This window comes from Catharus ustulatus, chromosome 3 (assembly GCF_009819885.2).
Source record: "Catharus ustulatus isolate bCatUst1 chromosome 3, bCatUst1.pri.v2, whole genome shotgun sequence".
Lineage (NCBI taxonomy): Eukaryota > Metazoa > Chordata > Aves > Passeriformes > Turdidae > Catharus > Catharus ustulatus.
The window spans coordinates 24,968,724-24,991,130 of record NC_046223.1 but is presented as its reverse complement, the minus strand read 5'-3'; the positions used below and the strand labels follow the sequence as shown (position 1 = coordinate 24,991,130).

Below are 22,407 nucleotides of genomic sequence, written 5' to 3'. Positions count from 1 at the left end.
GTGTTTCTTCTTTGCTTGGAAGAAACCACCAGAAATAGTTCTAGGTGCTAATTGCCCATTATTCTCACTAATGTGAAATTGCTAATTGGGACCTTTGAATATTTTACTTACTTGAATCCTAACTGGGGGACTTCAAGATGGAAGGACTGTGTAGTGGCTCGCTTCCCGATATGCCGTTCGGGATCTCTTCCGACGCCTGAATGGTTCTTCCTCGAGTTGCTTACGCTGAGAAGAGGGGTCCAGGCTGTGAAATCTTCCAACAACTCCCACTACAAAGATGGCACTGCTGAAAGTCAAATTCAATCAGAAGAAACGGGTTAAAACTAGCGCAGGGACTATGGCTCATGAACTGGTTTTCGGTGTTTGCTGGAATCCTTGTTTTTAGCATGGGATTGTTCCTCAAAATTGAGCTCCGGAAGCGAAGCGAGGTGATGGACAATTCTGAAAGCCACTTTGTGCCCAATTCTTTGATATTGGTGGGTATATTATCCTGCGCCTTCAACGGTTTTGCTGGAAAGATTTGTTACGATTCTCTGGATCCCGCTAAATTTGCCAAGTGGAAGCCTATGCTGAAACCTTACCTGGCACTGTGCTGCGTCTTTAACATGCTCATTTTCTTCGTTGCTCTGATTTGCTTTCTCATGCGGGGCTCCCTGGAGAGCACCCTGGCCCAGGGGCTCAAGAACGGCATGAAGTTCTACCGGGACACGGACACCCCCGGGAGATGCTTCATGAAGAAGACCATCGACATGCTCCAGATTGAGTTTCAAGTGCTGTGGCAACAACGGCTACAAAGATTGGTTCGAAATCCAGTGGATCAGCAACAGATACCTGGACTTCAGCTCCAAAGAAGTGAAAGAGTAAGTGACTTGGTGGGGCTTGTGTCACGTAGCGTCCCTGTTTGATCAATGCTGTCCAACAGGCACTGACTGGGAGGGGGTTTGTGTAAAATGGGGTCTTGTGTAATAAAGCATCCCAAAAAAAACAGCTAGATTGCTTCGTCCCCTGACAAATTCCTCCAAAGTCATCCGTAATATAAAATAAAATAAACAGCACCAAACTACAATTCCCACTCTTACTCAGTGTGGTGGAAACAGACTTATGAGTTTTTCCTGTCTTTTACTGCTTTATAAACCCATTACCTTGAGCCACACTCCCAAAATCAACAGGAAAGTATCAGAACTTTACTAACCCTTAAGCAGATGTCAATGTTATTTATTAATTTCCTAAAAAAAGAATTCCCTGTAGATATACTGTTGATACCACTTTTAAAACTCCACTTAGATATTGGCAGCTAATCAGCTGTATGGAAATAAATAGAGGCAGTAACAGTTTGCCAATAACTCGTGTGGTTTAGATCCTTAAGATTTAGAATTTTATTTTTATATTCACTCAATGGATCACTTCAATGCTGTGATATCACTGAGCATCAATTGATGTTCCTAGCTTTACATAGTGGCCCTTGTAGCCATATGTATTTTAAGTTCTGTCCTGTGCCTAATTTTTTAAAACCTCATATGAAAGCAGCACTAGTTTATTGTTTCTGTACAAACCAGACCAGGTTGTTGACCAGAAACACCTTAATGGCTTTGATGTCAGTGCCCAAAGAGGCAGTAATCCCAAAATCAGGTTAGGTGCAGTAAGCTCAAGCAGAAAATAAACATGAGAACAAAATGAACCTCTGAAATTAAAAAAATAGCATTAGGCATAAATATCCACAAAACCTTTTAAAAAATTAAGCACTGGAGAAAGAGATGGTTCTTCCAGGTTCTTTGGGAACATCATTCATTAATGTTTATGCTCTGTGGTTGCATAATGGGTTCTGTAAACTGGAAGCAATCTGCCTTTTAAATATACTGCCTGTATTAAAAATGTCTGAAGTAATTTTGGAAAAAAGCTTTGTGTCTCTCTTGGGATCTCTTGGGATCCCTGCCTGACTGTGTAAATGGTATTTCACTTGTGTGTGTCTCTCTGCATGCTCTTTTGACTTGTTGGGTGGTCTGGTTGTTTTTGCAGTTCTGAATGAGGACTTTTTTAGTGAAAACTTTTACAGATTTACCCTGCTGCACTGCAGGGTGTTATAACAAATACATTCACTATTGAATAAGAGGGTGTTTCCATTGCTAAGGTATGCCCCCGGGTATAAATAACTACTTGAAAAAACCTTGCCAGCATTATACGGAGATTTGAGAGCTGTAACTTAATCCAGCAGCAGTGGAAGGGCAATGCACAGAGGGAAAACTGGGTTATACTGTCCTTAATAACTGATGCCTTGTTTGGGACAGAGACTCAAGGTAATTTCTTTGTACTACTGAGGCAGGAAATAGGGCATTAAAAATCTACAAACAGATTTTAATGAATTCAAGGTCTGTATGATGTGGTGGTGCACAATCTGCTCTCCCATTCCTGGTGGGATAGCCTGGCCCCTTTGAAGCCAATAATGAAGGTCTTATTTCCAAGGAAGGTGGGAGTCTGTCCCCCACAATGGGATTTTTATATTATTTGTAGAGCAAATATCCAAATGTTCCAATATTCAATCTCTCTGAAACTGGTGGAGCATTTACACATGAATGGGAATTAGACCCGATCCAAATCACACTTTACATTTAGAGAGAAAACCTCAACTGTGTTTGCTGCTTAGATATGTTAAGGTCATGACTGCAAAGTGGAACTGCTCTTCACCAGGTTGTTGGAATCACCTCTCTCTCGCTATGACACGATTTTAAAATATCCATACAGAAAGCTACAAGGGACACTCAGATTTTTTTTCACCTCTCTACACTACTGGGACTCTCAGTTCTGTGATTTTCTAAGCAAAATGGCCTGTTTTAAAACTTCAGTCTTTTAATTATAGTTTTTTTTGCAGTGTCAGTGGAACTGTTTGCCTTCTATGTTAACATGCATCTAAGTTAACTTAGAAGGCAAACCTCTCCTAAGACACCAGGCTAAATGATTATTTACAGAGAACAACCACAGTGGCAGATGAACAATAGTTGGGGAGCTCCTGCAAGGACTCTGGAAATTTTGCAACATCCTGTTGCTGAAGCATATTTCATGTTTTCAATACTGGCTGCCTTCCCAAGCCAAGAATAAATGCACAACCCCTCCCTGGAGCTATTATCATCAAAAGAAGCTATTAGGTTTGCTGGATCAATGCTCTAGCTGGGTATGGTGGGTCCTAAGGCTGTTCTGGGTTCTTTTCCAAGCTCAGGTCAACTCCAGCACCTCCCTTCCATCCTAACTATGCTGTGATCACTGTTCTCTGATAGCCTCTCCTGAATTCTCTCTGCCATTTACTTTTGTTAAAAATTAATTTATTTGAAGTGACCCGAGAGTGTGCATTTCCACCAGGAGGAGTTGATTACAGACTCAGTGCAGCCTGGACACAGGAAAGGATTTTGGGGAGAAAGGACACCCTGGACAAACACCACTCTGTGAACAAGGGGACACGGAGAAAAGGCATGGTGGAAAATGCTCCTTGCCTTTGCTTTCCTTCCTTGTGCAGATTTGCTGCTGGCTGTCTTTTTGTGTCTGTCTGTCTGTCTGTCTGTGCATTCACACTCCTTCTTGCCCGTAGCCGGATCAAGAGCAACGTGGACGGGAGGTACCTGGTGGATGGAGTCCCCTTCAGCTGCTGCAACCCCAGCTCCCCCAGGCCCTGCATCCAGTACCAGGTCACCAACAACTCTGCCCACTACAGCTACGACTACCAAACCGAGGAGCTCAACCTGTGGCGCCGCGGCTGCCGGGAAGCGCTGCTCAGCTACTACAGCGGCATGATGAGCTCCATGGGCGCCGTCATCCTCCTCGTCTGGCTCTTCGAGGTACCCCTCTCCCCTCTGACCCTCTGCACCGACAGCCAGCTCTGCAGGAGCACCGTGGTTTGCAGCCTGGGCTTCTCGGTCTGAAAATCAAGCCTGTTGAAAATAAATTTTCCCCTTCGTTTGGCTGAGAAAATATCTAAGAGCTGAGTAAGGGCTGAAAGGTCCCAGGCTGGAAATAGACGTGGAGTGGGATCACAGCCCCTCTTAGCAGAGCCTTGAGTACCCCAGCAAGGGGGGGAAAAGGGAGTCATTTTCTGCCAAAGGCAAGGTGCTGAGCAGGGAAGAGAGTGCAAGGGCTCTGCCGTCTGGATGCATTAACTTTACACCATTTGTGGGGAGCAAGAAATACAAAAAAAGCAGCACATGAGAAAGATTAGAAGGACAGTAATTAGTGGGACAGAAAGTGCAGTTACAGGGTTTACACACTGAACAAAATAAGGCTTTAAGCCACACACAGTGGACAATTTCAAGGCAGTGTGTGGACCTTCATCAGCTCCACCAAGGTTTTTGGTCAGAAAAAGTGGTTTAGGTGGAGCAGGTGGATTAAACTGATTTTATTCTGCTTCCTAAAACCACAACACAAACGCAAACAGGTGCCAACACTGCCCAGGGCAGGTGTCTGTGGGCACTATAACCCAAATTTGCAGCTTGGCTGATGAAATACTGTTCATCCAATGCAATGAACCTCCTGCCTCTGGAGATGGGCAGTTTTCAGCCAGGGTTTTTAATCAACACTAATGCTGGGGGAGCGTGGGCTGGCAGTGGCACGAGGGCTGGAACGTGAGGTGCTGATGTGGAGATCAGGCAGGACCTGCTGGTAAAAGGGAGGGTGCAGCTCCCTGGGATGCAGCAGATCCTTTTCTATCCATGGAATGGCTGCTGTAAATGGCATTGCTTATTTTAAATGATTCAGCTGCCTTTTAAAAAATTTAGATACATGCAAATTAAAAAAAGATGAGTTACATTTTGATACCAGCACTGGCCTGCAGCCTTCCAGGAATGAAGATGCTTTTTAGAAAATAAACACCTACCTAAATCTGTGAACTGAAAAAAAGAAAATACCATAAAGTTACTCCATGTTGCGTTGTCTTAAAAATAACTGCTCCAAACTGCAGAGAAATGTACTACCTCTTTGCACTGTTCTTCTAGTAAGAAAAAAAAAGATAAGGTCTTTATTTTAGCCCAGATTGAAGTGCAGAGCTCTTGAAGATAGGGGAATTTCAACTGTATTTGAAAGTCAAAGAAATTTAAAAACTCAGGGGAAAAATGCACAAAAATACCAATGCCAGCTGCAAAAAATCATGACTAGGAACCTGTAACATACCTCTGCTAACTTGCAAGAGATTAATGACAGTGATATGTTAACATTAATAGCAGTGATAAAAATGCAGTATTTTATGTCTAACTCTTCAAAGTACACCTGGGTATTTTTTTCAGCCTGTGGCATAATGAGAAATAAGATCTCTTCTTTTCTTTGTCTCTTTCAAAATAGAAGGCGATACTTTTTTCAGGCAAGAAGACTTTTAGGGCAAAACTTGAAAGAAACAACATGATCCTGGGTTACAATAACTTACCCTACTGAATATTTATGATTTGCCTGATATTCTACCATAAAGGGCCCAGATTTGGGTCTGAAATTCCCTTTAGTTTTAAAGCAAACTTTGAAGGGAGGAAGCAAAGCAGGGAACAGACATTAATTTAGTCTCCCTTGAAATATAACCACTTCCTTTAAATTCCAGTCAGGATAGGAAACAATTTTATGCTGAGTAGGAGGTTCCAGCTCCTGGCCAAGGTAAGTGTGGGTCTGAGCAGGGTGAGCCCGGGGACAGTGGCTGTGCTGGCTCTGTGCTTCTCATTTCCACTTTGACTGACTTCCTGGGAAGTCACAGAGAAGTGCAAAAGCAAAATCCTGGGTTGCTTTACACCTGCAGCCATCGTGGACTCAAACCAGGTACTTCTCCAGCAAAGCCCGTCTGGGGGCTGTGGGTGACTCTTCCTTCTGGGTGGCTGGAATTGAGGTGTGGGAAAGGGGAGAGAACATGGAGGGAAATACTAATCACAGCTGTTATTCTGAGCTGCAGAAAAAGGAAACTTGCCAAACAGGCACAGGGACCTCAGGGAAGGCCATTTCTGTTTCACCTTTCTATATTAGGCACAAGAAAGAACGAACTTATTTTGAAACCTCAAAACTTCTATTTGAAAAGAATGCTAATATCTAGAAGCTGCTTTTCCTAACAAAAGCTGTAGGCTTCCCATGTGTGACAACCAGTCATGAGGATGACAAAAAAAGATCACACCCTGCTCTGGCTAAGCCGCCTCAGGCTAAACCCTGGCAAACAGATGGGCTTCGCTGCAGAAGGTCAAGAAGAGCAAGCCTGGATGTCTTCTTGACCTGCCCCAGCCAGCAAAGAGGAAAAGAGGGGTTCAAGGGTGCCCTGAATAAAGCCCTGAAAAAGGAACAGAGGGCTGAGCCTGGTTCCTGAGATGCTCCAGGTCCTCCAGTTGTGCATGTGGATCTCAATAGGTCACAGCTGCCACAACAGCCAAGAGCCTGGGATTCCCCTCACATGTGGCACAGACTGGGCACAGGCTGAGCTCCAGGAGAGCACTGAGACATTCACAGGAGACACGTGGCATGTCCTGTGTTGGAGAGAAAGCTCTCTGATGCATAAGCAGTAGGGGTGAACTCCTGGTGATCTCCAAAAGCAGCCCACGGGCAGCAGGGACCCTCCAGATGGGCTCAGTTGGCTCTGTTGGTCCAGCTGGAGAATCTGCTGTGCTGCAGGGGATCCACAGCTCAACGTGCACAGCCCTAGCCCTTGAGAAACACCGTGGCTGTGTTCTTCGTGGCACTTTAAAGTTGCTGTAAACTGACAAGAGTTTCCATGAGAGGGAAATCATCCCTGAGCAAGCCTGGCCCTTTGCTGGGGCTCTGACACCCCAGCCTTCTGTGCTGGACTTGGTTAAGCTCACAGCTGCAGCTCACAGACTGGCCAGGGTTGGAGGTTTAGCTGTGGCCTCACCAGGGCTGAGCAGAAGGGAAGAAGGATCACATTCCTCATCCTGCTGGCAATTATTAGTCGAATGCAGCCAAGGATACCAATTTCCCCCTTTGCCACTAGGGCACATTGTTGGCTCAGGATCAGCTTGGGGTCATCCAGAGCCCTTTGCTGCCAAGCTGCTGTCAGCCAGTCACCCCCAGCACATACTGGTGCATGGGGTTATGCCTTCCCTGGTGCAAGACTTCAGCTGAACTGGTGATCCCAGATTCTCTGTGATCATACAGGAGATAGACTAATTTACCTGATACTTGTCTCACATTTCCTGGCCTCTCTTCTCATCTGGCAGAGAAGGCAGGCTCAGATCAGTGGAGGTGACAACAGCCCAGACATTTTGCATTGTTTTTAAGGAATTTCAGCTTCAGGGACTCAAGAAAAGAAAGTCTTAAACTGAGAGAAAATGTCACAAAATCTCATCCAAGGACAGGTCAGATGCTCAGAGCTGCACAAGCACCTTCTTTTTTAAAAGCATGATGATATTTAGTGGCTTAGAGCCATCCAGGGAGTCAGTCCACCTACTTTGGCTGTCAAATAGTGGCACTTGGCAAGTCAATCACAAAACAAACTCCTGCTGACATGCAGCAAGGCAGCACCAAGTAGAGAGCAACAGAGGCCATTTCCTGCACCCAGCCCTGCAATCTGCACCTGCAACAGCCTATGATTTCAAAGATAACAATCCCATGAGTGAGAGCAGCAGTGGAACTCGGAGTGGAAGGAAGATGTCAAAGGCTTTAAATCCCAAGACTAACATGATGGGATTTGTCACTTGTGACTTTTCTAGAATGGTGCTTTAACTGATTTAAGTCATCATATTATTATTGGCTAGATGAGACTATTTCCAGACTCAGAGCCACTAGAAACTTCCTTAGTGACCAAAGTGTGGCTAGACATACATTTCTGTGTTAAGCAGTATGAACATCTGCCTTTGGATATGGAAGTATTTGAGGAAACTTGTTTGTTTGACCAATGTTTTTCCCTTTCTGATCCTGAGTGAAGGCAGAGAAATACAAACATCTGCAAATTTTCAGAGTAGCCATGTGTAGCTTTAGTCTTTGAAGAGTTTGGAGACACTGATCATACACAAGTAGGGTGACCCCAGTAGACAGACTGAAGGATGGTCCATGGAAGCACATCCTTGGGCAGCCCCTTGACTCCAAAATCTAGATGTGAATTCTGCCATGGGCCTTGCCCTGTGGCTGAATCCCAACCTCAAATCTGCCAGCCTCTTTAGCCATCAGGGTTGAGGAGGACCAAAGTTCCTTGGGAAATTAGATAGGGTGATGGAGGCATCGTACTTTCCTTAGGGAACAAATCCTATGAGCTCCTGACAGCAGGAGGTGTTCTCCATCTGAGTTTTACCCAGCACATGCAGAACCAAACCATTCTTACTGCTGCCCCATCCCAACCACCAGCCCTACCATGGCAGCAGGCTGGCTCTTCTGGGAGCTGCTCTTCTTTCCTCCTCTACCTCACTCACCAATCACTTTCTCCATAAGCACCACAAGGGTGAGGTCAGATTGTTCTGAACGGTGTTAGAAGGCAGGAGACTGGCTGAAAACACACTTTCTCTCTGGAGGCAGGTGCTGGGTGTTGCCAGTGTCAGCAGTGTTACACACTACAGTAGAAAAAGTCTCAGGGCTGCTGGGACTAGGTAATATTTAATCAGAAATACAAATTTGTTTTAGGTGGAACCAGGGAGAGACCACCTGCTGCCTTGGTTTCCTTATTTGTACATACCTACATTAAAACATTATCATTAACACAAAATCAGAATCTGCAGCAGGCAAACTAATGGCTCAAATCCTAACGCTGCTCTGTTCTGCAGAGATGCTGATTCATTAATATCTCCTTGATCAGCTTAATATACTCAACAAGCATATTAAGGTCAATGCAAAGCCAAAATATTCAGCTAAAGCTAAGCGGGTGGTGCCCGAGGACGGTGTCTCATATCCAAACCTGGATGGCGGGACATGCAGCGCACAGCAGTCAGGGATGCACTAAAACCTCCTGGGAAGGCACCAACACTGATGGGGCACGCAGAGGGCACGTGGCCCCGCAGAGGTGCTGCTCACAGCCAGCCCAGGCTGGCCACAGCAGGGACAGTGAGGGTGGGACAGGAGCATCCAGGCCTGGCTGACCTCTCTGCCTCTCCATTGCCTGGCACAGATGTCGGTGATGGTCGGCTTGCGCCTCCTGCACACCTCCCTGGAAAGCATCGCCAATCCCGAAGACCCCGAGTGCGAAAGCGAAGGGTGGGTGCTGGAGAACAACCTGAAGGACACTTTCAAATCCGCGCTGGAGAATTTGAAAAAGCTGGGTAAGTTCAACCAGGTGGACGCAGGAGCCGAAGGGGCCGAAGGAGAGGAAGGTGGGAAGACGCCAGCCATCACAACAGTCAGTTGAGCTGCTCACTGAGGTGGACTTTTTCTCAGAGAAAAATAACACAAACTGAGAATTGTGAATATATCTACATTTTAAAAGCTATGTACCAACCACCAGAATACACATTTCTACGCATGTTCACTTTTGTACATGGGGGCATACAACATAGTGCACCTTGGGATAAAACACTTATCCACAATGTGAGTACACCATATCCATATCCTTTTGGGAATATGGCCCCAACTAGGACTTGCAATATTCATGTGTTCCCTTATCAGAGACAGTTAGTTTAAGAAAAAAAAAAATTAAAAAAAACCAAAAAAACCAAAAAAACAGATTGCTGGCATCACATGGCGATCCATTCCATCTTATTTTGAATTTGAAAAGTTAATTTTTTTTGCTCAAGTTGTTTCATCAGCATACTTTCTGTACTTCAGCTTTTAAGGACAAACAGATTGGCTTTCTGGAGCATAACATGATAGAATTCAAAGAAAGAAGGATTTCCAGAATTGTATATAACTTAGTATACAGGTATTTTGACAAACCTCTCATATGTGATTTTTGTTAATGTGCTAAGCAATGGTATTTTCTGCTGTATTCTTAAGATGTACATAGAACAAAATGCAAACTTATGCTGAAAATTTATGCACTAAGCAAAAATTGTAATTTAATGAAGCAGCCAAGCATCATAAAAACAACATTCAGGTAAGATTCAGGGGGTTGTTTCTCAGGGGTTTTTTGCAGGCTGTGTATCTTGGATGCATGTGTCGTAGACTTATGCTTCACCTTGTATTTAAATTCTTCGCAGAAGCTTAGAAGATTCATCTTTTAGTGGGTGGAATCCAGGCTATGAGCATGTGCCAGTTATGGTTACTCTGGACATTTTACAGAGTATGTCATCTCATAACTTGCTCCAGAATATTCAAGCCCAACTATTTTTAAGGCAAGAAAAAGACAAACCCAAATCCAGACAGGCCACTTAGAACTCACACTCTGAATGTTTTCCAGGGGCCTAGAAAGTGGATACTGTTCATCCACAAGTACATGAAGCCTCACCCCTTCAGGCCAGGGAAAATTAAGTTTAAATCAACTTACAATGTGCAAATTTTACTTTATCAGTGAGGGGCTATTCCTCATTATATCTTTTAAATCAAAGGGAAGGCACATTTTGCATATGCTGCATCTCTCCAAACATAATGTCATAGCTGGAGGATCCTGTTCTCAAGCTGGAATAAAATATGGAAAAGAGTTTGCTGTGGTGTGCAGCCTCTGATAAGGGAACAGAGCATCATCTTGAGCTTATTTTCAGCTGCCAGATAATTTCAGCTAAAGGGAAAGAAACCCGAGAGAACAAGCTCCAGCCCCTGCACCAACAATTGCAGACACCTCAGTCCCTCCCTGCAAGCCAGGCACCACACTTATTTTTCCCCTGGCAGTGCAAACCCTCTGCTTCTCGGGGGTGAACCTGGAAGAGTTTTCTCAGTGGGTCCCTTCTCCCTGGCTGGTGGCCAGCCCTCAAAGGGAGCAGTGTTTGCAGCTGCATCACCATTGCACAGCCCACTGGTTTTCCTTCTTAAGCACTTGTGCACTTGCCCCAGCAGCACTCAGCTCCCCCAGCTTCTGTCCAAATTCCTTCTAGGATGGACAGATCAGTTCAAGGCAGGACAAGTAGGGATGTGTCCGTACATCAAGCCGTAGTTTCCATCTCAGTGCCCAGGCTGTCTCAGGCCACCTGCACACGAGGTGTCTGTGGTGTCCTTTCACTTTCCCAAAGCTGGTCAAAGCTTTCAACTTCAGTTATGATCATGAATTCAGTTACAATAATGAATTAAAAAGTCGCTCTCCTCTTCTGTGCATACGACTAGGACAAGGGCACTGACAAAAGGCCAACTTGCTACTCACCACAGCCTATCGTCTCTTGCTCTGCTGAGGGACAGAACTGTACGAGCCAGGGCAGCTCCTCCCTGCTCAGTGGGACAGCACTGGGGCCAGCTGCCCCTCTCAGCTGGCCCATTAGAGAAGAACAGGATTGTGGATGGCACACAATGTGGCCACATGTACCAGAGAAGAGCTTTTCAGAGAGTCACTCCTATGTGGATAGGAGCTGCGTTACAAGGATTAATTACAGTCTTTCCTTGGGAGGCTTCAGCAAGCTGTGATCTATATCAGTTATGTGACTAGACTGACTTTTCAAAGAGATCTAGATTTATTGCTGCCCTAGAAATCTGGCTTAGGCCACTAATTTAGACAGGAGTCTCCAATTATTCGTGGTCTCTATTTTTTATCAGATTATTGCTAAAGCAAGGTAACAAATTTTCAAACCATTCTTTCAATGCCACACTGGAGAAGGCAGTTCCCAGAGCAATGATATCAGGCAGGTAAAGAGACCATCTGAGACAGGTTTATGAAGAACAGCACTGGAACCAGGGGACAAAGAGTATATGGGCTAATGCTGTCTAAAATAAAGCCTCCTGGTTGATGAAGATCTTTGTGATATCTTATGATTACCACAATATTGTAATACAACTGCTTTGTACAATATTACATGTAATATATCACTGGTCCAATCTTACACATACTTACTTGTGATACTGCAAATGCTGTTCTAGACAAACGTATTTCTGCTGACTGCAAATGTAAATTTAGGTATTAAAATGTTATTGCAAGTAAAGATCTCTTTAAAGAAAATGTTTAAATATATACAATTTAATACAGATTTCTTTAATTTGCATTACTGCTGACTTTTTCCTTCTGAATTCTTTTTTTTTTTTTTCTAATCTGTTTTATGTGTTCCTATATGTGGGAAGCTTTTCCCCACCTCTATATAAAGCTCTGAGAGAAAGCAAACCTTCCTCTTCTCATGCACCCAGCTAAACTCAGGCTGTGGAAGCAGACCCCCTAAATCACCTACCTCTTGCTAGAAACAGAATTTTCTGTGCTATTTTAATAGCATCCTCTTGTAGTACATAGGAATTAAAACATCTTCACTGCCATGAATGTGATGTTCTGGTCATGCTGAACCAGAGAAACCACTGGCATCCTCAGAGACTCTGACAATCAGTTGGGTTTATAACCTCTTTTTCTCCCCCTGTTTAACTCTAACTTGCAATGGACATTCAAAAGAGCACATTGTTCTTATTTTAAATTTAAGTCTAAAGCTCACAAAGTCAAATCTCCCTGCAGCAATCCGACGACTTCCAGAGCTGTGCCCTGATTTTCAAACTAATAAACTTCAGAAGGATGTGAACTTAATTCATGCAAACCAGGCCACTTCTTTTTAGGTACCTCCATATGGATTAGCGGCTTAAATCCAAGTACCCAGACCTCAGAGCCAGCCCAAGGCCTTGAAGTGTCAACTCTTAAGAAATATCACTTTTAAAAGAATGACAAAAAGTGCATTATTTTACCGATGACATTTATTTGAAGGGACACAGAACATAACTAAAGTGCTTTAAAGGAGGAAATATAAACAGCTTCCTTAAAGCTATTAGTTCCTAAGTAGCCTTAATACAATTGATAAGATTAGCCTCCATGCATTACATGAGCTTGGGCATTTGGTAATACCCCACAAACACAAGTGTGCAGCTTAGCAAAGAGCATGGGAATGCTATATTGGGCTCACAGGCACCACGGACCTCCTAGCCAATGAGCTGGGAAGAGTTTCAAGGCTGATATAAAAAAAAAGGGATCCCAGCAAAACAGGTACTGATTTACACCCAACTTGCTTGTTTTGTGAAAGAAACCAGTGCTGTTCTTAGCATAACCAATGGAAAATGGGGACGGATCACAAATGCTTATTAAAAAAAAAAAAAAAGAAAGAGCATTATTAGAGATTAGTCAATTAAGAGATAAGGCCAGAAAAATAGAATGGAACCATGTGATAACAGCCCCCTGTGGGGAAGACACAGGCTTAGGAAAATTTATTTCTGGCAACAGCAGTGCAGCTATCTCAAATCTGAAGTCATGTCTACGTGGAACATTTTCTGATTTATATCACACCTATAGTGTTCAGTCACTGACTGAAACATTGAAATAGTAAAAGGCCTCTCTCAAAGCACCTGCATTTGCTGCTCCCATGCCATTTCACAGGCATTTCTGAATCTGGATCCAAAGCACAGCTGGGAAGTGGGGAAGCTGGAAGAAACCCTGGCCTGGAGCTCAGCTCTGCAGTCTGTCCATCAGAGTCTCAGCAGCACCCTGCCCTGGGGAACACCCCTTTTTGCAGTTCCTCCCTAACATTTGGGAGGGCTGAGCAGGGCTCCCACCTCCCATCCCATCAGCCCTCCACAAAGCACATGCAAACAACCACTCTTGCCTGATTGTTTCTAAGAGGATAGTCCACAAACCATGAGGAAGTACATTACCATGGATTGTCCTCAAAGCTCCCCAGAGCAAAGGGTGCCGCAGGAATCAGGAACCAGTCAAACAGCGAAACAAGGACCAAAGGGCAGGTCTGCAGCCTGCCACCAGACTGATGCACATCCCCTGCACCAGGCAACCAAGCACCACATCCCCAGGCAAATCAGGGTCAAGCATTGCAAAGCAGAAGTGAGGAGATTTGGGCATGTGGAACTTGGAAAGGCACAACTGCAGCTGGAGGGTGAAGAAAGGAGGAGAACAAAGCACTAAATAAATCTCAGGCACACAATTTCCCAGACTGACTCCCTTGGTAATAGGGTGAAAATGTTTAGTTCTTGGGAAAAAAAACTCCACAGAAATCACTTTGAAGCCGGTGATGATACTGAATTTAATAGCAGCACCAATGAAATGCTGTCCTTCCCAGCTGGAGACACACAGAGCCCTCGCTCCAGCCACGCATCAGTGTCAGGATACCCAAGCCTGGAAGGAGACTCTGGCTGTGCTCATCAGTTCCAGGGCACACACAATCCCCAAACACAAAACTTTCCTTTTACAAATCACCCCTGCCTTTCCAGGCACCCAAATAACCTGTCCAGAGGGTGGCACTTAAACACTTAGCTCTGCCTTAGACAAATACTTTTTCAGATGGGTATGAGTTTTCCTATTTCACACGTTTTCTCCAGCATGAATAAAAAGGCTAAGGCTAAAAATTACAAAAACACACGGAGGACATACCAACAAGGTCAAGGTAAATTCACAACTTTGTATGAATTAATCTTTCATTAATTACATAAATTAATCAAGAGAATAAGTAAAATTGATTCTGTAATGTTGCTGTTGGAATATTTTAAGTAAATTCTGACAGCATTTCTTGTTTTCACCCCAGAATGTTAAATGCAATTAGGACTTAAAATTCAAATTTATTCTCTACTTCTCAAAGTTCTTTTTTTATTATTATTATGAGAATATTTTAGATTGTTTTTGAGATTAAGTAATATTAAAAATGGATAAAATGTATTTCAGGAAGTTTTTCATTCAGGGAAAAATTTGCAGTTCTATGTCTAGATTTCAAATAATTACTACCACATCATATCCCTGACTCCAGTGGGGGGAAAAAAACTTTCTGTCCCCTCCCTCTTTGCAAGGCAGCACTCCACCAGGAGTGCTACTTACACAGGTAGACATTCCCAGTGCCACACACCCTCCTCAAATACTTCACAGACAGGTCCAGGTCTCTGTCACTGGTGAAGGTGGATCAAGTGGATCAAGTGGATCCTGAATCTCTGACAGCAGGATTCAACCCCATCCTTTCTCACCACATCCACTGCTGCTGCAGCCCTGGGAACCACAGGAACTCAACAGCCATGCCTGGAGCAGGACATCCCACCCTGAGCACCCACTGTGCTCCAGGACAGTGAAGCAACCACATGTGGTCTTGGGTTTGCTGTCCTAAATGGATGTGACACCTTTCAATGCCTGGATAACTGCTCTTCCACATCTGCCCAACGATTTGCAGTGCTGCCCACGCAGAAATGTTTGTCTCACACATGTTGGCACTAGCAGCAGTTACCCCAGCCTCCCAGCTGAACACTCTGTGCTTCTGCATGCTCCAAGTGACACACATGTTGCTAGTGTAGAGCATTTACCACTCCATTAGAAAAAAACCCTCAAAATTCCTCGTTTTCAGCTCCATCCTGTTCAAACTGAGAGTGGAGCTTAAAGCCTGGATTACAAAGTAGTACACAGAAAAAAACCCAAACAACAACAACAACAACAACGAAGTTCTTTGTTTCAGAGTTCATGCTGTGCCCCAAGCTTTCAGCTATTAGACCACTTTATGAATTACCAAAACCTGACCTGGAAGGAGTTATTATACACAGATGAGAAGCCTGACTAGTTCAACAGCATTAACCAGATGCTAAGCAATTATTGCAGATTTTTTTTTCTTCTTCTAGAGTATTTTGTGCTAAATTGCACATTCGTTCCAAGACTCTGATACAATCATTGCAAGAAAACACAGGCTTCTTGGAGCTGTCTTTACAGAGAGCAAACAGAACCTTTCTAATGCAGGCGTCTCTAGTTAGAGGACACCAGTGAATTACATCAGTGAACACATTGCTGATCCCCTCACCCTCGTTATTTTTATATAATCTTCTCTCCTATTCATTAACACACTACCATCCTCCACATTTAAGAGTACTGCAAGTACAGAAATACGTTTCACACATTGTTCCTCAAATACATTATTGATTTCAAATCAACACTTTGGTTTTAGAAGTCACTAAAATATTCCGCAGTGGTCTGCACAGACACCATCCCTAACCTGAGCTCAGCTGTCCCACCCTGCCCGGGGCTCTCTACCCAGTCTGGCTTTTCTTGCAGGATCCCACGCAAAGGACAAGCTGGAAAACTTACCACCTCCGAGCTCACGCTGTCTGAAAAGAGACTGTGAAAATATATATTCACAAACTGATGAAAAAGTAACATTTAATCATTGCTGTCATGGAGACGAAGATCAGTACTTGCCATTTCGTAGCTCCTACACCTGGCGCACTGCGAAACTCCTCATACTCTCCCTCTTCTTTTTTCCTTCAAGAGAGGAGTGTTTGACAAATCTCTCCATCAAAGATGTAAGATTTGGGCATCTAATGTTTGCATGCCAGGAGAGGGGGAAAGGTGGCAGAAGAGCAGGAGCAAAAAAAAAAGAGGATGAATATGCAAAATACTCAAGATAAAAATATGCGAAGCAGTTTTTATCTGTGGAACAAAGATTTGTAGAAGAAATGTTAAAACTGCCACGAATGAAGTATGAATAGAAACACACATGTATGAAGCAGCAGAAGAAATAACTGAGCAAGCCTTTGAAGAGCAGCATGTATGGATAACAAGAGATGTGACTGACAGCAATAAAGTGGGAAGATGCTGAGAAATGTGTTGTTTCCACCCAGCCCAGGAAGCCTGAGCTCCAAATGGCCGTGGTACAGCTGCCTTCTCAGCAGCAGACCTGGGCTTTGGCAACAAGAGGCAGACGGTGTGGTGTGTGCCATTCCTCTTCCCGTTGTTATGTACCAGCCAAGGCACCCAAAACAGGAAAAGACAACGGGAAGCCTTACTTGAGATTTGGATGGGTGAAGCAGGATACTGAGGCAAAACACAGCCCCACAAGTCCTACTGAATCCCAAAAGAATATAAAAGACATTTCCAGAAGCCATTGCTCCTGTCCTCAGCAGCACCTAGTCCTGGCCAGACTGCTTGGACACACACACCTTGGTGTGTGTGGGTGGATACAGTGAACTTCAATGAGATGAAATCACCATGCCCTTCTATAGGGTCTCAAGCTGAAGTGAGAGGATGTTTTAGTACTGAGCTTTCATGAATAAATACAGCATTAACACTCAGCTACTTCTCAGGGACAGCTGCTGGTAAGGGGCACTGAGCAGCATCAAAACACTCCCAACACGAACTGAGGGGTACAAGGCATGCCCAAGTGTGGTAATCACAGGGCTCTGCTTTGTAAAAACCTGAACTATTTTACTGCAGCTTGTCACACATTTAACTAACACACCTTGACCAAGGTGACAAACAGTATTATCAAAAAAACCAGCTCAATGCTGTTGCATAAAAGTCACACCTGAATTAGTCATGAGAAAGCTGATTCTCCCAGAACAGAAGCAGGAATCACTATTTCTCCTGACCCTTAGCCTTGGAATAAAATGGATAATGAAATCCCTTCTTCCCCTTACTGGAAAAAGCTGTGTAACTGTTTGAAAAGCACAGTTCTGTGGGACTTTTAGTCAGGTCTCTTAAGAGTTTTCCAGTGGATGAACTTCTAGAACCTGGTGTGAGGGAAAGCACTAACAGATGGAGAGCCTCAGTCAAGACTGGGATCTCCAAGTTCTTCCCTGTCCCTGACCCAACAGTTCAAACTTCCACAACAGCAGAATTCCCAGATTCCATGAGCACTGTTGGCTGGCAGCAAGGAAAGGTAGGGAGGTTCCAGCTCCTCCTGGCCATGCCTCCAAGCTCCAGAGCAGTCTGTGGTGTGTGCTCTCCCTGCAGCCCCAACAGCCAAGTACACAAATTTATGTAGTTATCCCAGGCTTACAGAGATGCCCTTCCATCAGTCATTCCCAGTTTTCCAAAACAACAAGTGACACTCCCACAGGGTAAAGCTCACTCATAACTTGAAGTTATCAGCAACTGGAGATGAAAGTGTGCTATCCACATGGCTTCTATCAGTCCTTAGGAGATGGACAGCTTTTGTTTCAGCAATACTTATTTACTAAGTCCTTCCCAAGAGATTATTCCTACATTTGCATGAACACAGACCAAAATGAAACACCAACTGTAATTCCTCAACATTCAAATCCCAAGAGGAAAAAAAAAAAGCAAGAAGAATTCATGACAAGAGAGCCATTTCCCTAAAGACAACTTGCCTGTAAGACTTCCCATCGCTGCTAAGCAACCTTTTGTGTGCCTGTCCCTGAGGAGACACAAAGCCATTCCATGCAGCATGAACCAGCCACCCAGAGAAAGCAGAGTCAAACTGCAATGTGTTAGCTGTGTGTGCAGAGGGGTGGCTGGCAGGCTCCCTGGCTTGCACCACTCCTTCAGCACCTGGAAGCAGTCCTGCAGAAGGCAAGCCTGGATAATAACTGAATCCAGTGTTGTTCCCATGAAGTCTGCAACCTTCTCCGTGCAGCATCAAGAACTCTGGGACAATCACAGTATGGAGCTGAGGAACTGAACAGCTAAGGGTAGAGAAGGAGATGTCTCCCTGTGCAAGTTCCTTTAATGCCAGTTAAGATATGAAAAGCACCATTCCATCCCCACTGTGATGCAGGACTGGCTCAACAGAAGCTAAGCTGATTCTAATACAAAAAAACTCAGATCCCAAGACCCACAGAATTCCACAAAGATGAGCCCAGTATCTTTTGCTATTACCAAAAGTGTCTGTTTTTATATATTTTGCTGTTGTAAAAAACACTTTTCTCTGTGCAGCAGATGTCTTACTTTAGCAGAACTTTCAGTATGATTTCTGACATCCTCATGACCAATTTGGGGAGATGTAAACTAGACAGACTGCAAGGTGGACAGAATCTTGGCTGGATTTTCAGGCTCAGAGGGTGGCAATGAACAGTTGGAAGCAAACCAGTTACAAGCAGAAAGCCCCAGGGGCTGATATTCAAGCCCAGACTGTTTAATGCTGTCATATTTTACTTCTATAATCAATAATCTCAACAGCAGAATGGAAATTGAGGGTCACTACTTCCTGCTGGAGGCAATTCCTAGAAGGGAACAGAGAAGAGTCCAGGGCAGAAGGAAGGCTGATTGAAAACTCAGTTGATCATGACACGACACTACTGTGAAGAGATTCGAGATACAAGCCCCCTTGTACAATTTAATCTTCCAGAAAGGAAAACAGCTGGGATTTGATGCTGAAAGTGGGTTAAGCATCCAGTTTCTCCTCTGCACATTCAGGCCACAAAGAAAATTTTCATTACAGAGCTTCCGAACAGAACGCCGTCATTTAACATAAAATAAAAAATAGAATACACTTAAAATGAGATGCCAGGGCTCGAGCACGAGAGCTGGTAGGGGTTCATATTGAATGAGAAAGGACAGCAAAGGGTCTGTGCACACTCCATGTCCACCATCCTATGTAAAGGAGAGAACTGCACAGTGCAGGAACACACTGAACCTTTCAATTTCATGTGGTTCCAGTGCTAATAAAGTGGGAAGGCATAAAATTCACTTGCTTAGTCAGCACTGAAGACTAGTTTGAGGGACATGGGAGGCAGCTGTAGAGAAACAGAGGAGAGCTGAAAATGGAAACAGTCTTGAGAATCCATGAGCACTTCATCTTAGCCAAATTCCCTGTAACATCACATGAAGTGGTTAGAGAGCTGTGGGAGCACTGGTTCTTGGCACAAGTCAGAAGGTATCAGGAATTTGTTATCTTGCTTAAAGACTTCCAGCAGAGTAAAAATGAGCCTCCTGTGGCAGACTGGGGGGAATAAAAAGTGTTATCTTCTAGTATGAACAGAGTAAATAACATTACTGATGTGAACCTCAACCCTCATCCCTTTATAAAATATAACTTACAATCCTTTAAAAAGACGATTAGACTTTTTGGTAGAGGTCAAGAAAGCTTTAGCTGACTGAAGCAAGTGACACTAATAATATAATCATCTTACACTTATAGCCAGGGAATTGCAGATGTTGCACATCCAGGTATTTCTGTCAGCTTGTGATTAACAAGGGGCACACTTGAAGGAACAAGCTCAGCAAAATTCTAAAAACAACATTTAAAAAGTACTTATTGAATGTTGACATGAAAAGCTCATATTTGATGCTTTCAGCTTTGTTTTGTATTTTGTTATGACAGTTTTGTATTTAGGACTTTTTGTGGGTTTTGTTGGATTTTTTTTCCTCCCCCCATACATAATATATTCTAGATTGTACACATAATACATAAATATTAAAGTTATAGCCAATTTATTACAGACATTACTTCCCTGATACTGAAACATTGTTATATATAAATATTTCTACATTAATATAAACACATGCAAAACAAAACGGAAAATGGAAGTCTTGAGTAAAAAATTACCAAACAGCAAAAAAAAAGATAAATTGTGTACTTTGCAACTATTTGTGGTTGCAGTGTCCAACTCTGATCCCAGAGGAAAAACAAAAAATCCTCCTTGCTGTCAGCATTTTGGTTTGCACAGAGAAATCTGTCAGAACCATCAATTATCTTTTTAATATTATGATTACAGCAAAAGAGTTTTTCAATGCAGTTACACATTATTTGAAACTGTGGCACATAGCTTAAAAAGCAAAGGAATAGTAACATCACCAAAAAAGTGGGATTTCTAAGTACATGCATAGAAAATTGTTGGTATGTCAACCACCTTAAGTAGGGAAGGGCAAAGATAAAGCATTAAATGTCATTTTCCCCTGCAACTTCTCTGTGTCTCTTTGTAAAAAGTGACAGCAATATATAAATGATCCAATCTATGACAAGTAATAGAGACAAAAGCAGTCTGTACTGATGTTAAGAAAAGGAAATCCACATTGGCCAAGTTTCTTTATTTGATACTTCACATCTTCACTCAATACTATTACTGAATGTTTGAAAAATTGTCCTGTACACCATGAATATACAAAATTTATCTGAAGCATTAAATCTGTAAAAATAGGAACAATTCAGTCAGACCAAGTGTAACTGAAGACCTGGCAGAGAGTGAAGGGAATTGTTTATCCGGGCTGAGACGTAGTCAGAAATTAAGACTTAACTAAAAGAACCATAGACTATTAAGGAAACAGAACTATGTAAATTAAGATTTTACTATTTTTTCAGAAGATAGGAGAGGGAAAGGTAATTTATTTTATTTTAAATCAGTAAGCATAATGTGATTTTTAGAGACACCTTGGAGGTCTAATTACATACAACTAGAAAACTCACTGCCTTCAGGCACCCTCATATCAAGTGCAAATCTGCGCAGTTATAGAATATATTTATAAAATATACTATATGCAAACATCTTTACAGAGCTTTAAATCAAGCCAAAAAGTAAATATACTTGATGGGACAACAGGAAAAAAAAAATAAAATATGGGCAGTGTGATTGTGGCCCTTCAAAGCCAGAGAAAACCACTCAGCTTATCTGTGACAAAAAGAAGATGAGATTTGCACCTTAAAAGTTGACTGCTAACAAAAATGAAAAAAATGTCTTCTGTGCTTCTGAAAATTAACATAAAATTAGTTTTTGTGACTTTTACTTAGTATTGTTACCTTAAAATAACTTCTAAAGCACAATGTCAATCCTTGAATACCAATAATCCATCACGTAATCGAAAGTGAAAGGGTTTCCCAGCTAAATTCAAATTAAAAACTACATAATTCTAAGGAGTGCAGTGCTCTGGAAAAAGCTTTAAATTAAATTATTTTACTTGTAAAGCTAGTGTTAGGGGTTTTTTTTAGTTAAAAAACAACTGGAAGCAAGAAAGCTGCAAGAGTACAAATGACAGAATCCTTTTTAGATACACCAAGTGAAAGGGTGAATTATCCACTGATGCAGACAGAAACAACCATTTGCTACATTATTTGCTTCCTTACTTCATTCCATTGCATGTACACACAGCATAAGTATTAAAATGCAGAGTAATAAATAAACCGGCTCAGATTACTACTAGCAAGGGGCAAAACACAATCCGGAATTGTGCTCTATCTAGTTTCTGTTTCAGCAGTCTTTTTCTCTTCAGTTCATGAAAAATCATAGACTTCCAAAAAGAGTCGTTCTAATTTTTATCAGAAACTTAAGTTCATTTGCCCAGGTTTATAACCCAAGACATTTCTGTGAAGGAAGCACAGTGCAAATTATAGGACTAATAAAACCTGCTTACATAGAAAGAAGTTTACTTGATTAATGTTAACTGGTATCTTTATGAAATACATTGTAAAACAAAGATTAAGTAACAGGACCGAGTTTGTTGGGGGTTTTTTCCTTTGACATTTTTCCTCATCCCTCCTTTGAAAAGCTTACTGAATTACAAAAATCTTTAATAAAGTTCCAGTCTTCAGCAGATAATCACTATAAATGCTGCCAATCAATGCCAACTAGAGTCTGATTTGCTTCTTGTGCATGTCCAATTTCCTCTGTAATACTGTGCTGCTGCCAGAGTTTTTGAATCTTTTTAAATCGCTCTTTGCACAGATGTAAGGGATTCCCACGTCTGAAAAGGAGATAACACTTATCAGGAATGATAAAACACTG

General features: G+C 42.8%; 2 protein-coding genes across 3 annotated transcripts in view; one reads left to right on the top strand and one right to left on the bottom strand.

Annotated features, from left to right (window-relative positions):
* The first annotated feature begins 277 nt into the window (after window positions 1-277).
* PRPH2 (peripherin 2) lies at window positions 278-9,286 on the top strand. Its single transcript, XM_033056036.1, is given in 5 exon segments — window positions 278-319; window positions 321-764; window positions 766-860; window positions 3,578-3,824; window positions 9,050-9,286. Coding segments are annotated over 5 exon segments (1,065 nt in total).
* An 11,398-nt stretch (window positions 9,287-20,684) lies between these two features.
* Window positions 20,685-22,407, bottom strand: part of UBR2 (ubiquitin protein ligase E3 component n-recognin 2) — a 55,828-nt gene continuing 54,105 nt past the window's right edge. For both annotated transcript variants that reach the window (XM_033055047.2, XM_033055044.2), the window contains exon 47: window positions 20,685-22,366. In XM_033055047.2, coding sequence (XP_032910938.1) covers window positions 22,225-22,366 — 142 coding nt within the window. In that variant the 3' untranslated portion in view covers window positions 20,685-22,224. The remainder of the gene's footprint in view (window positions 22,367-22,407) is intronic.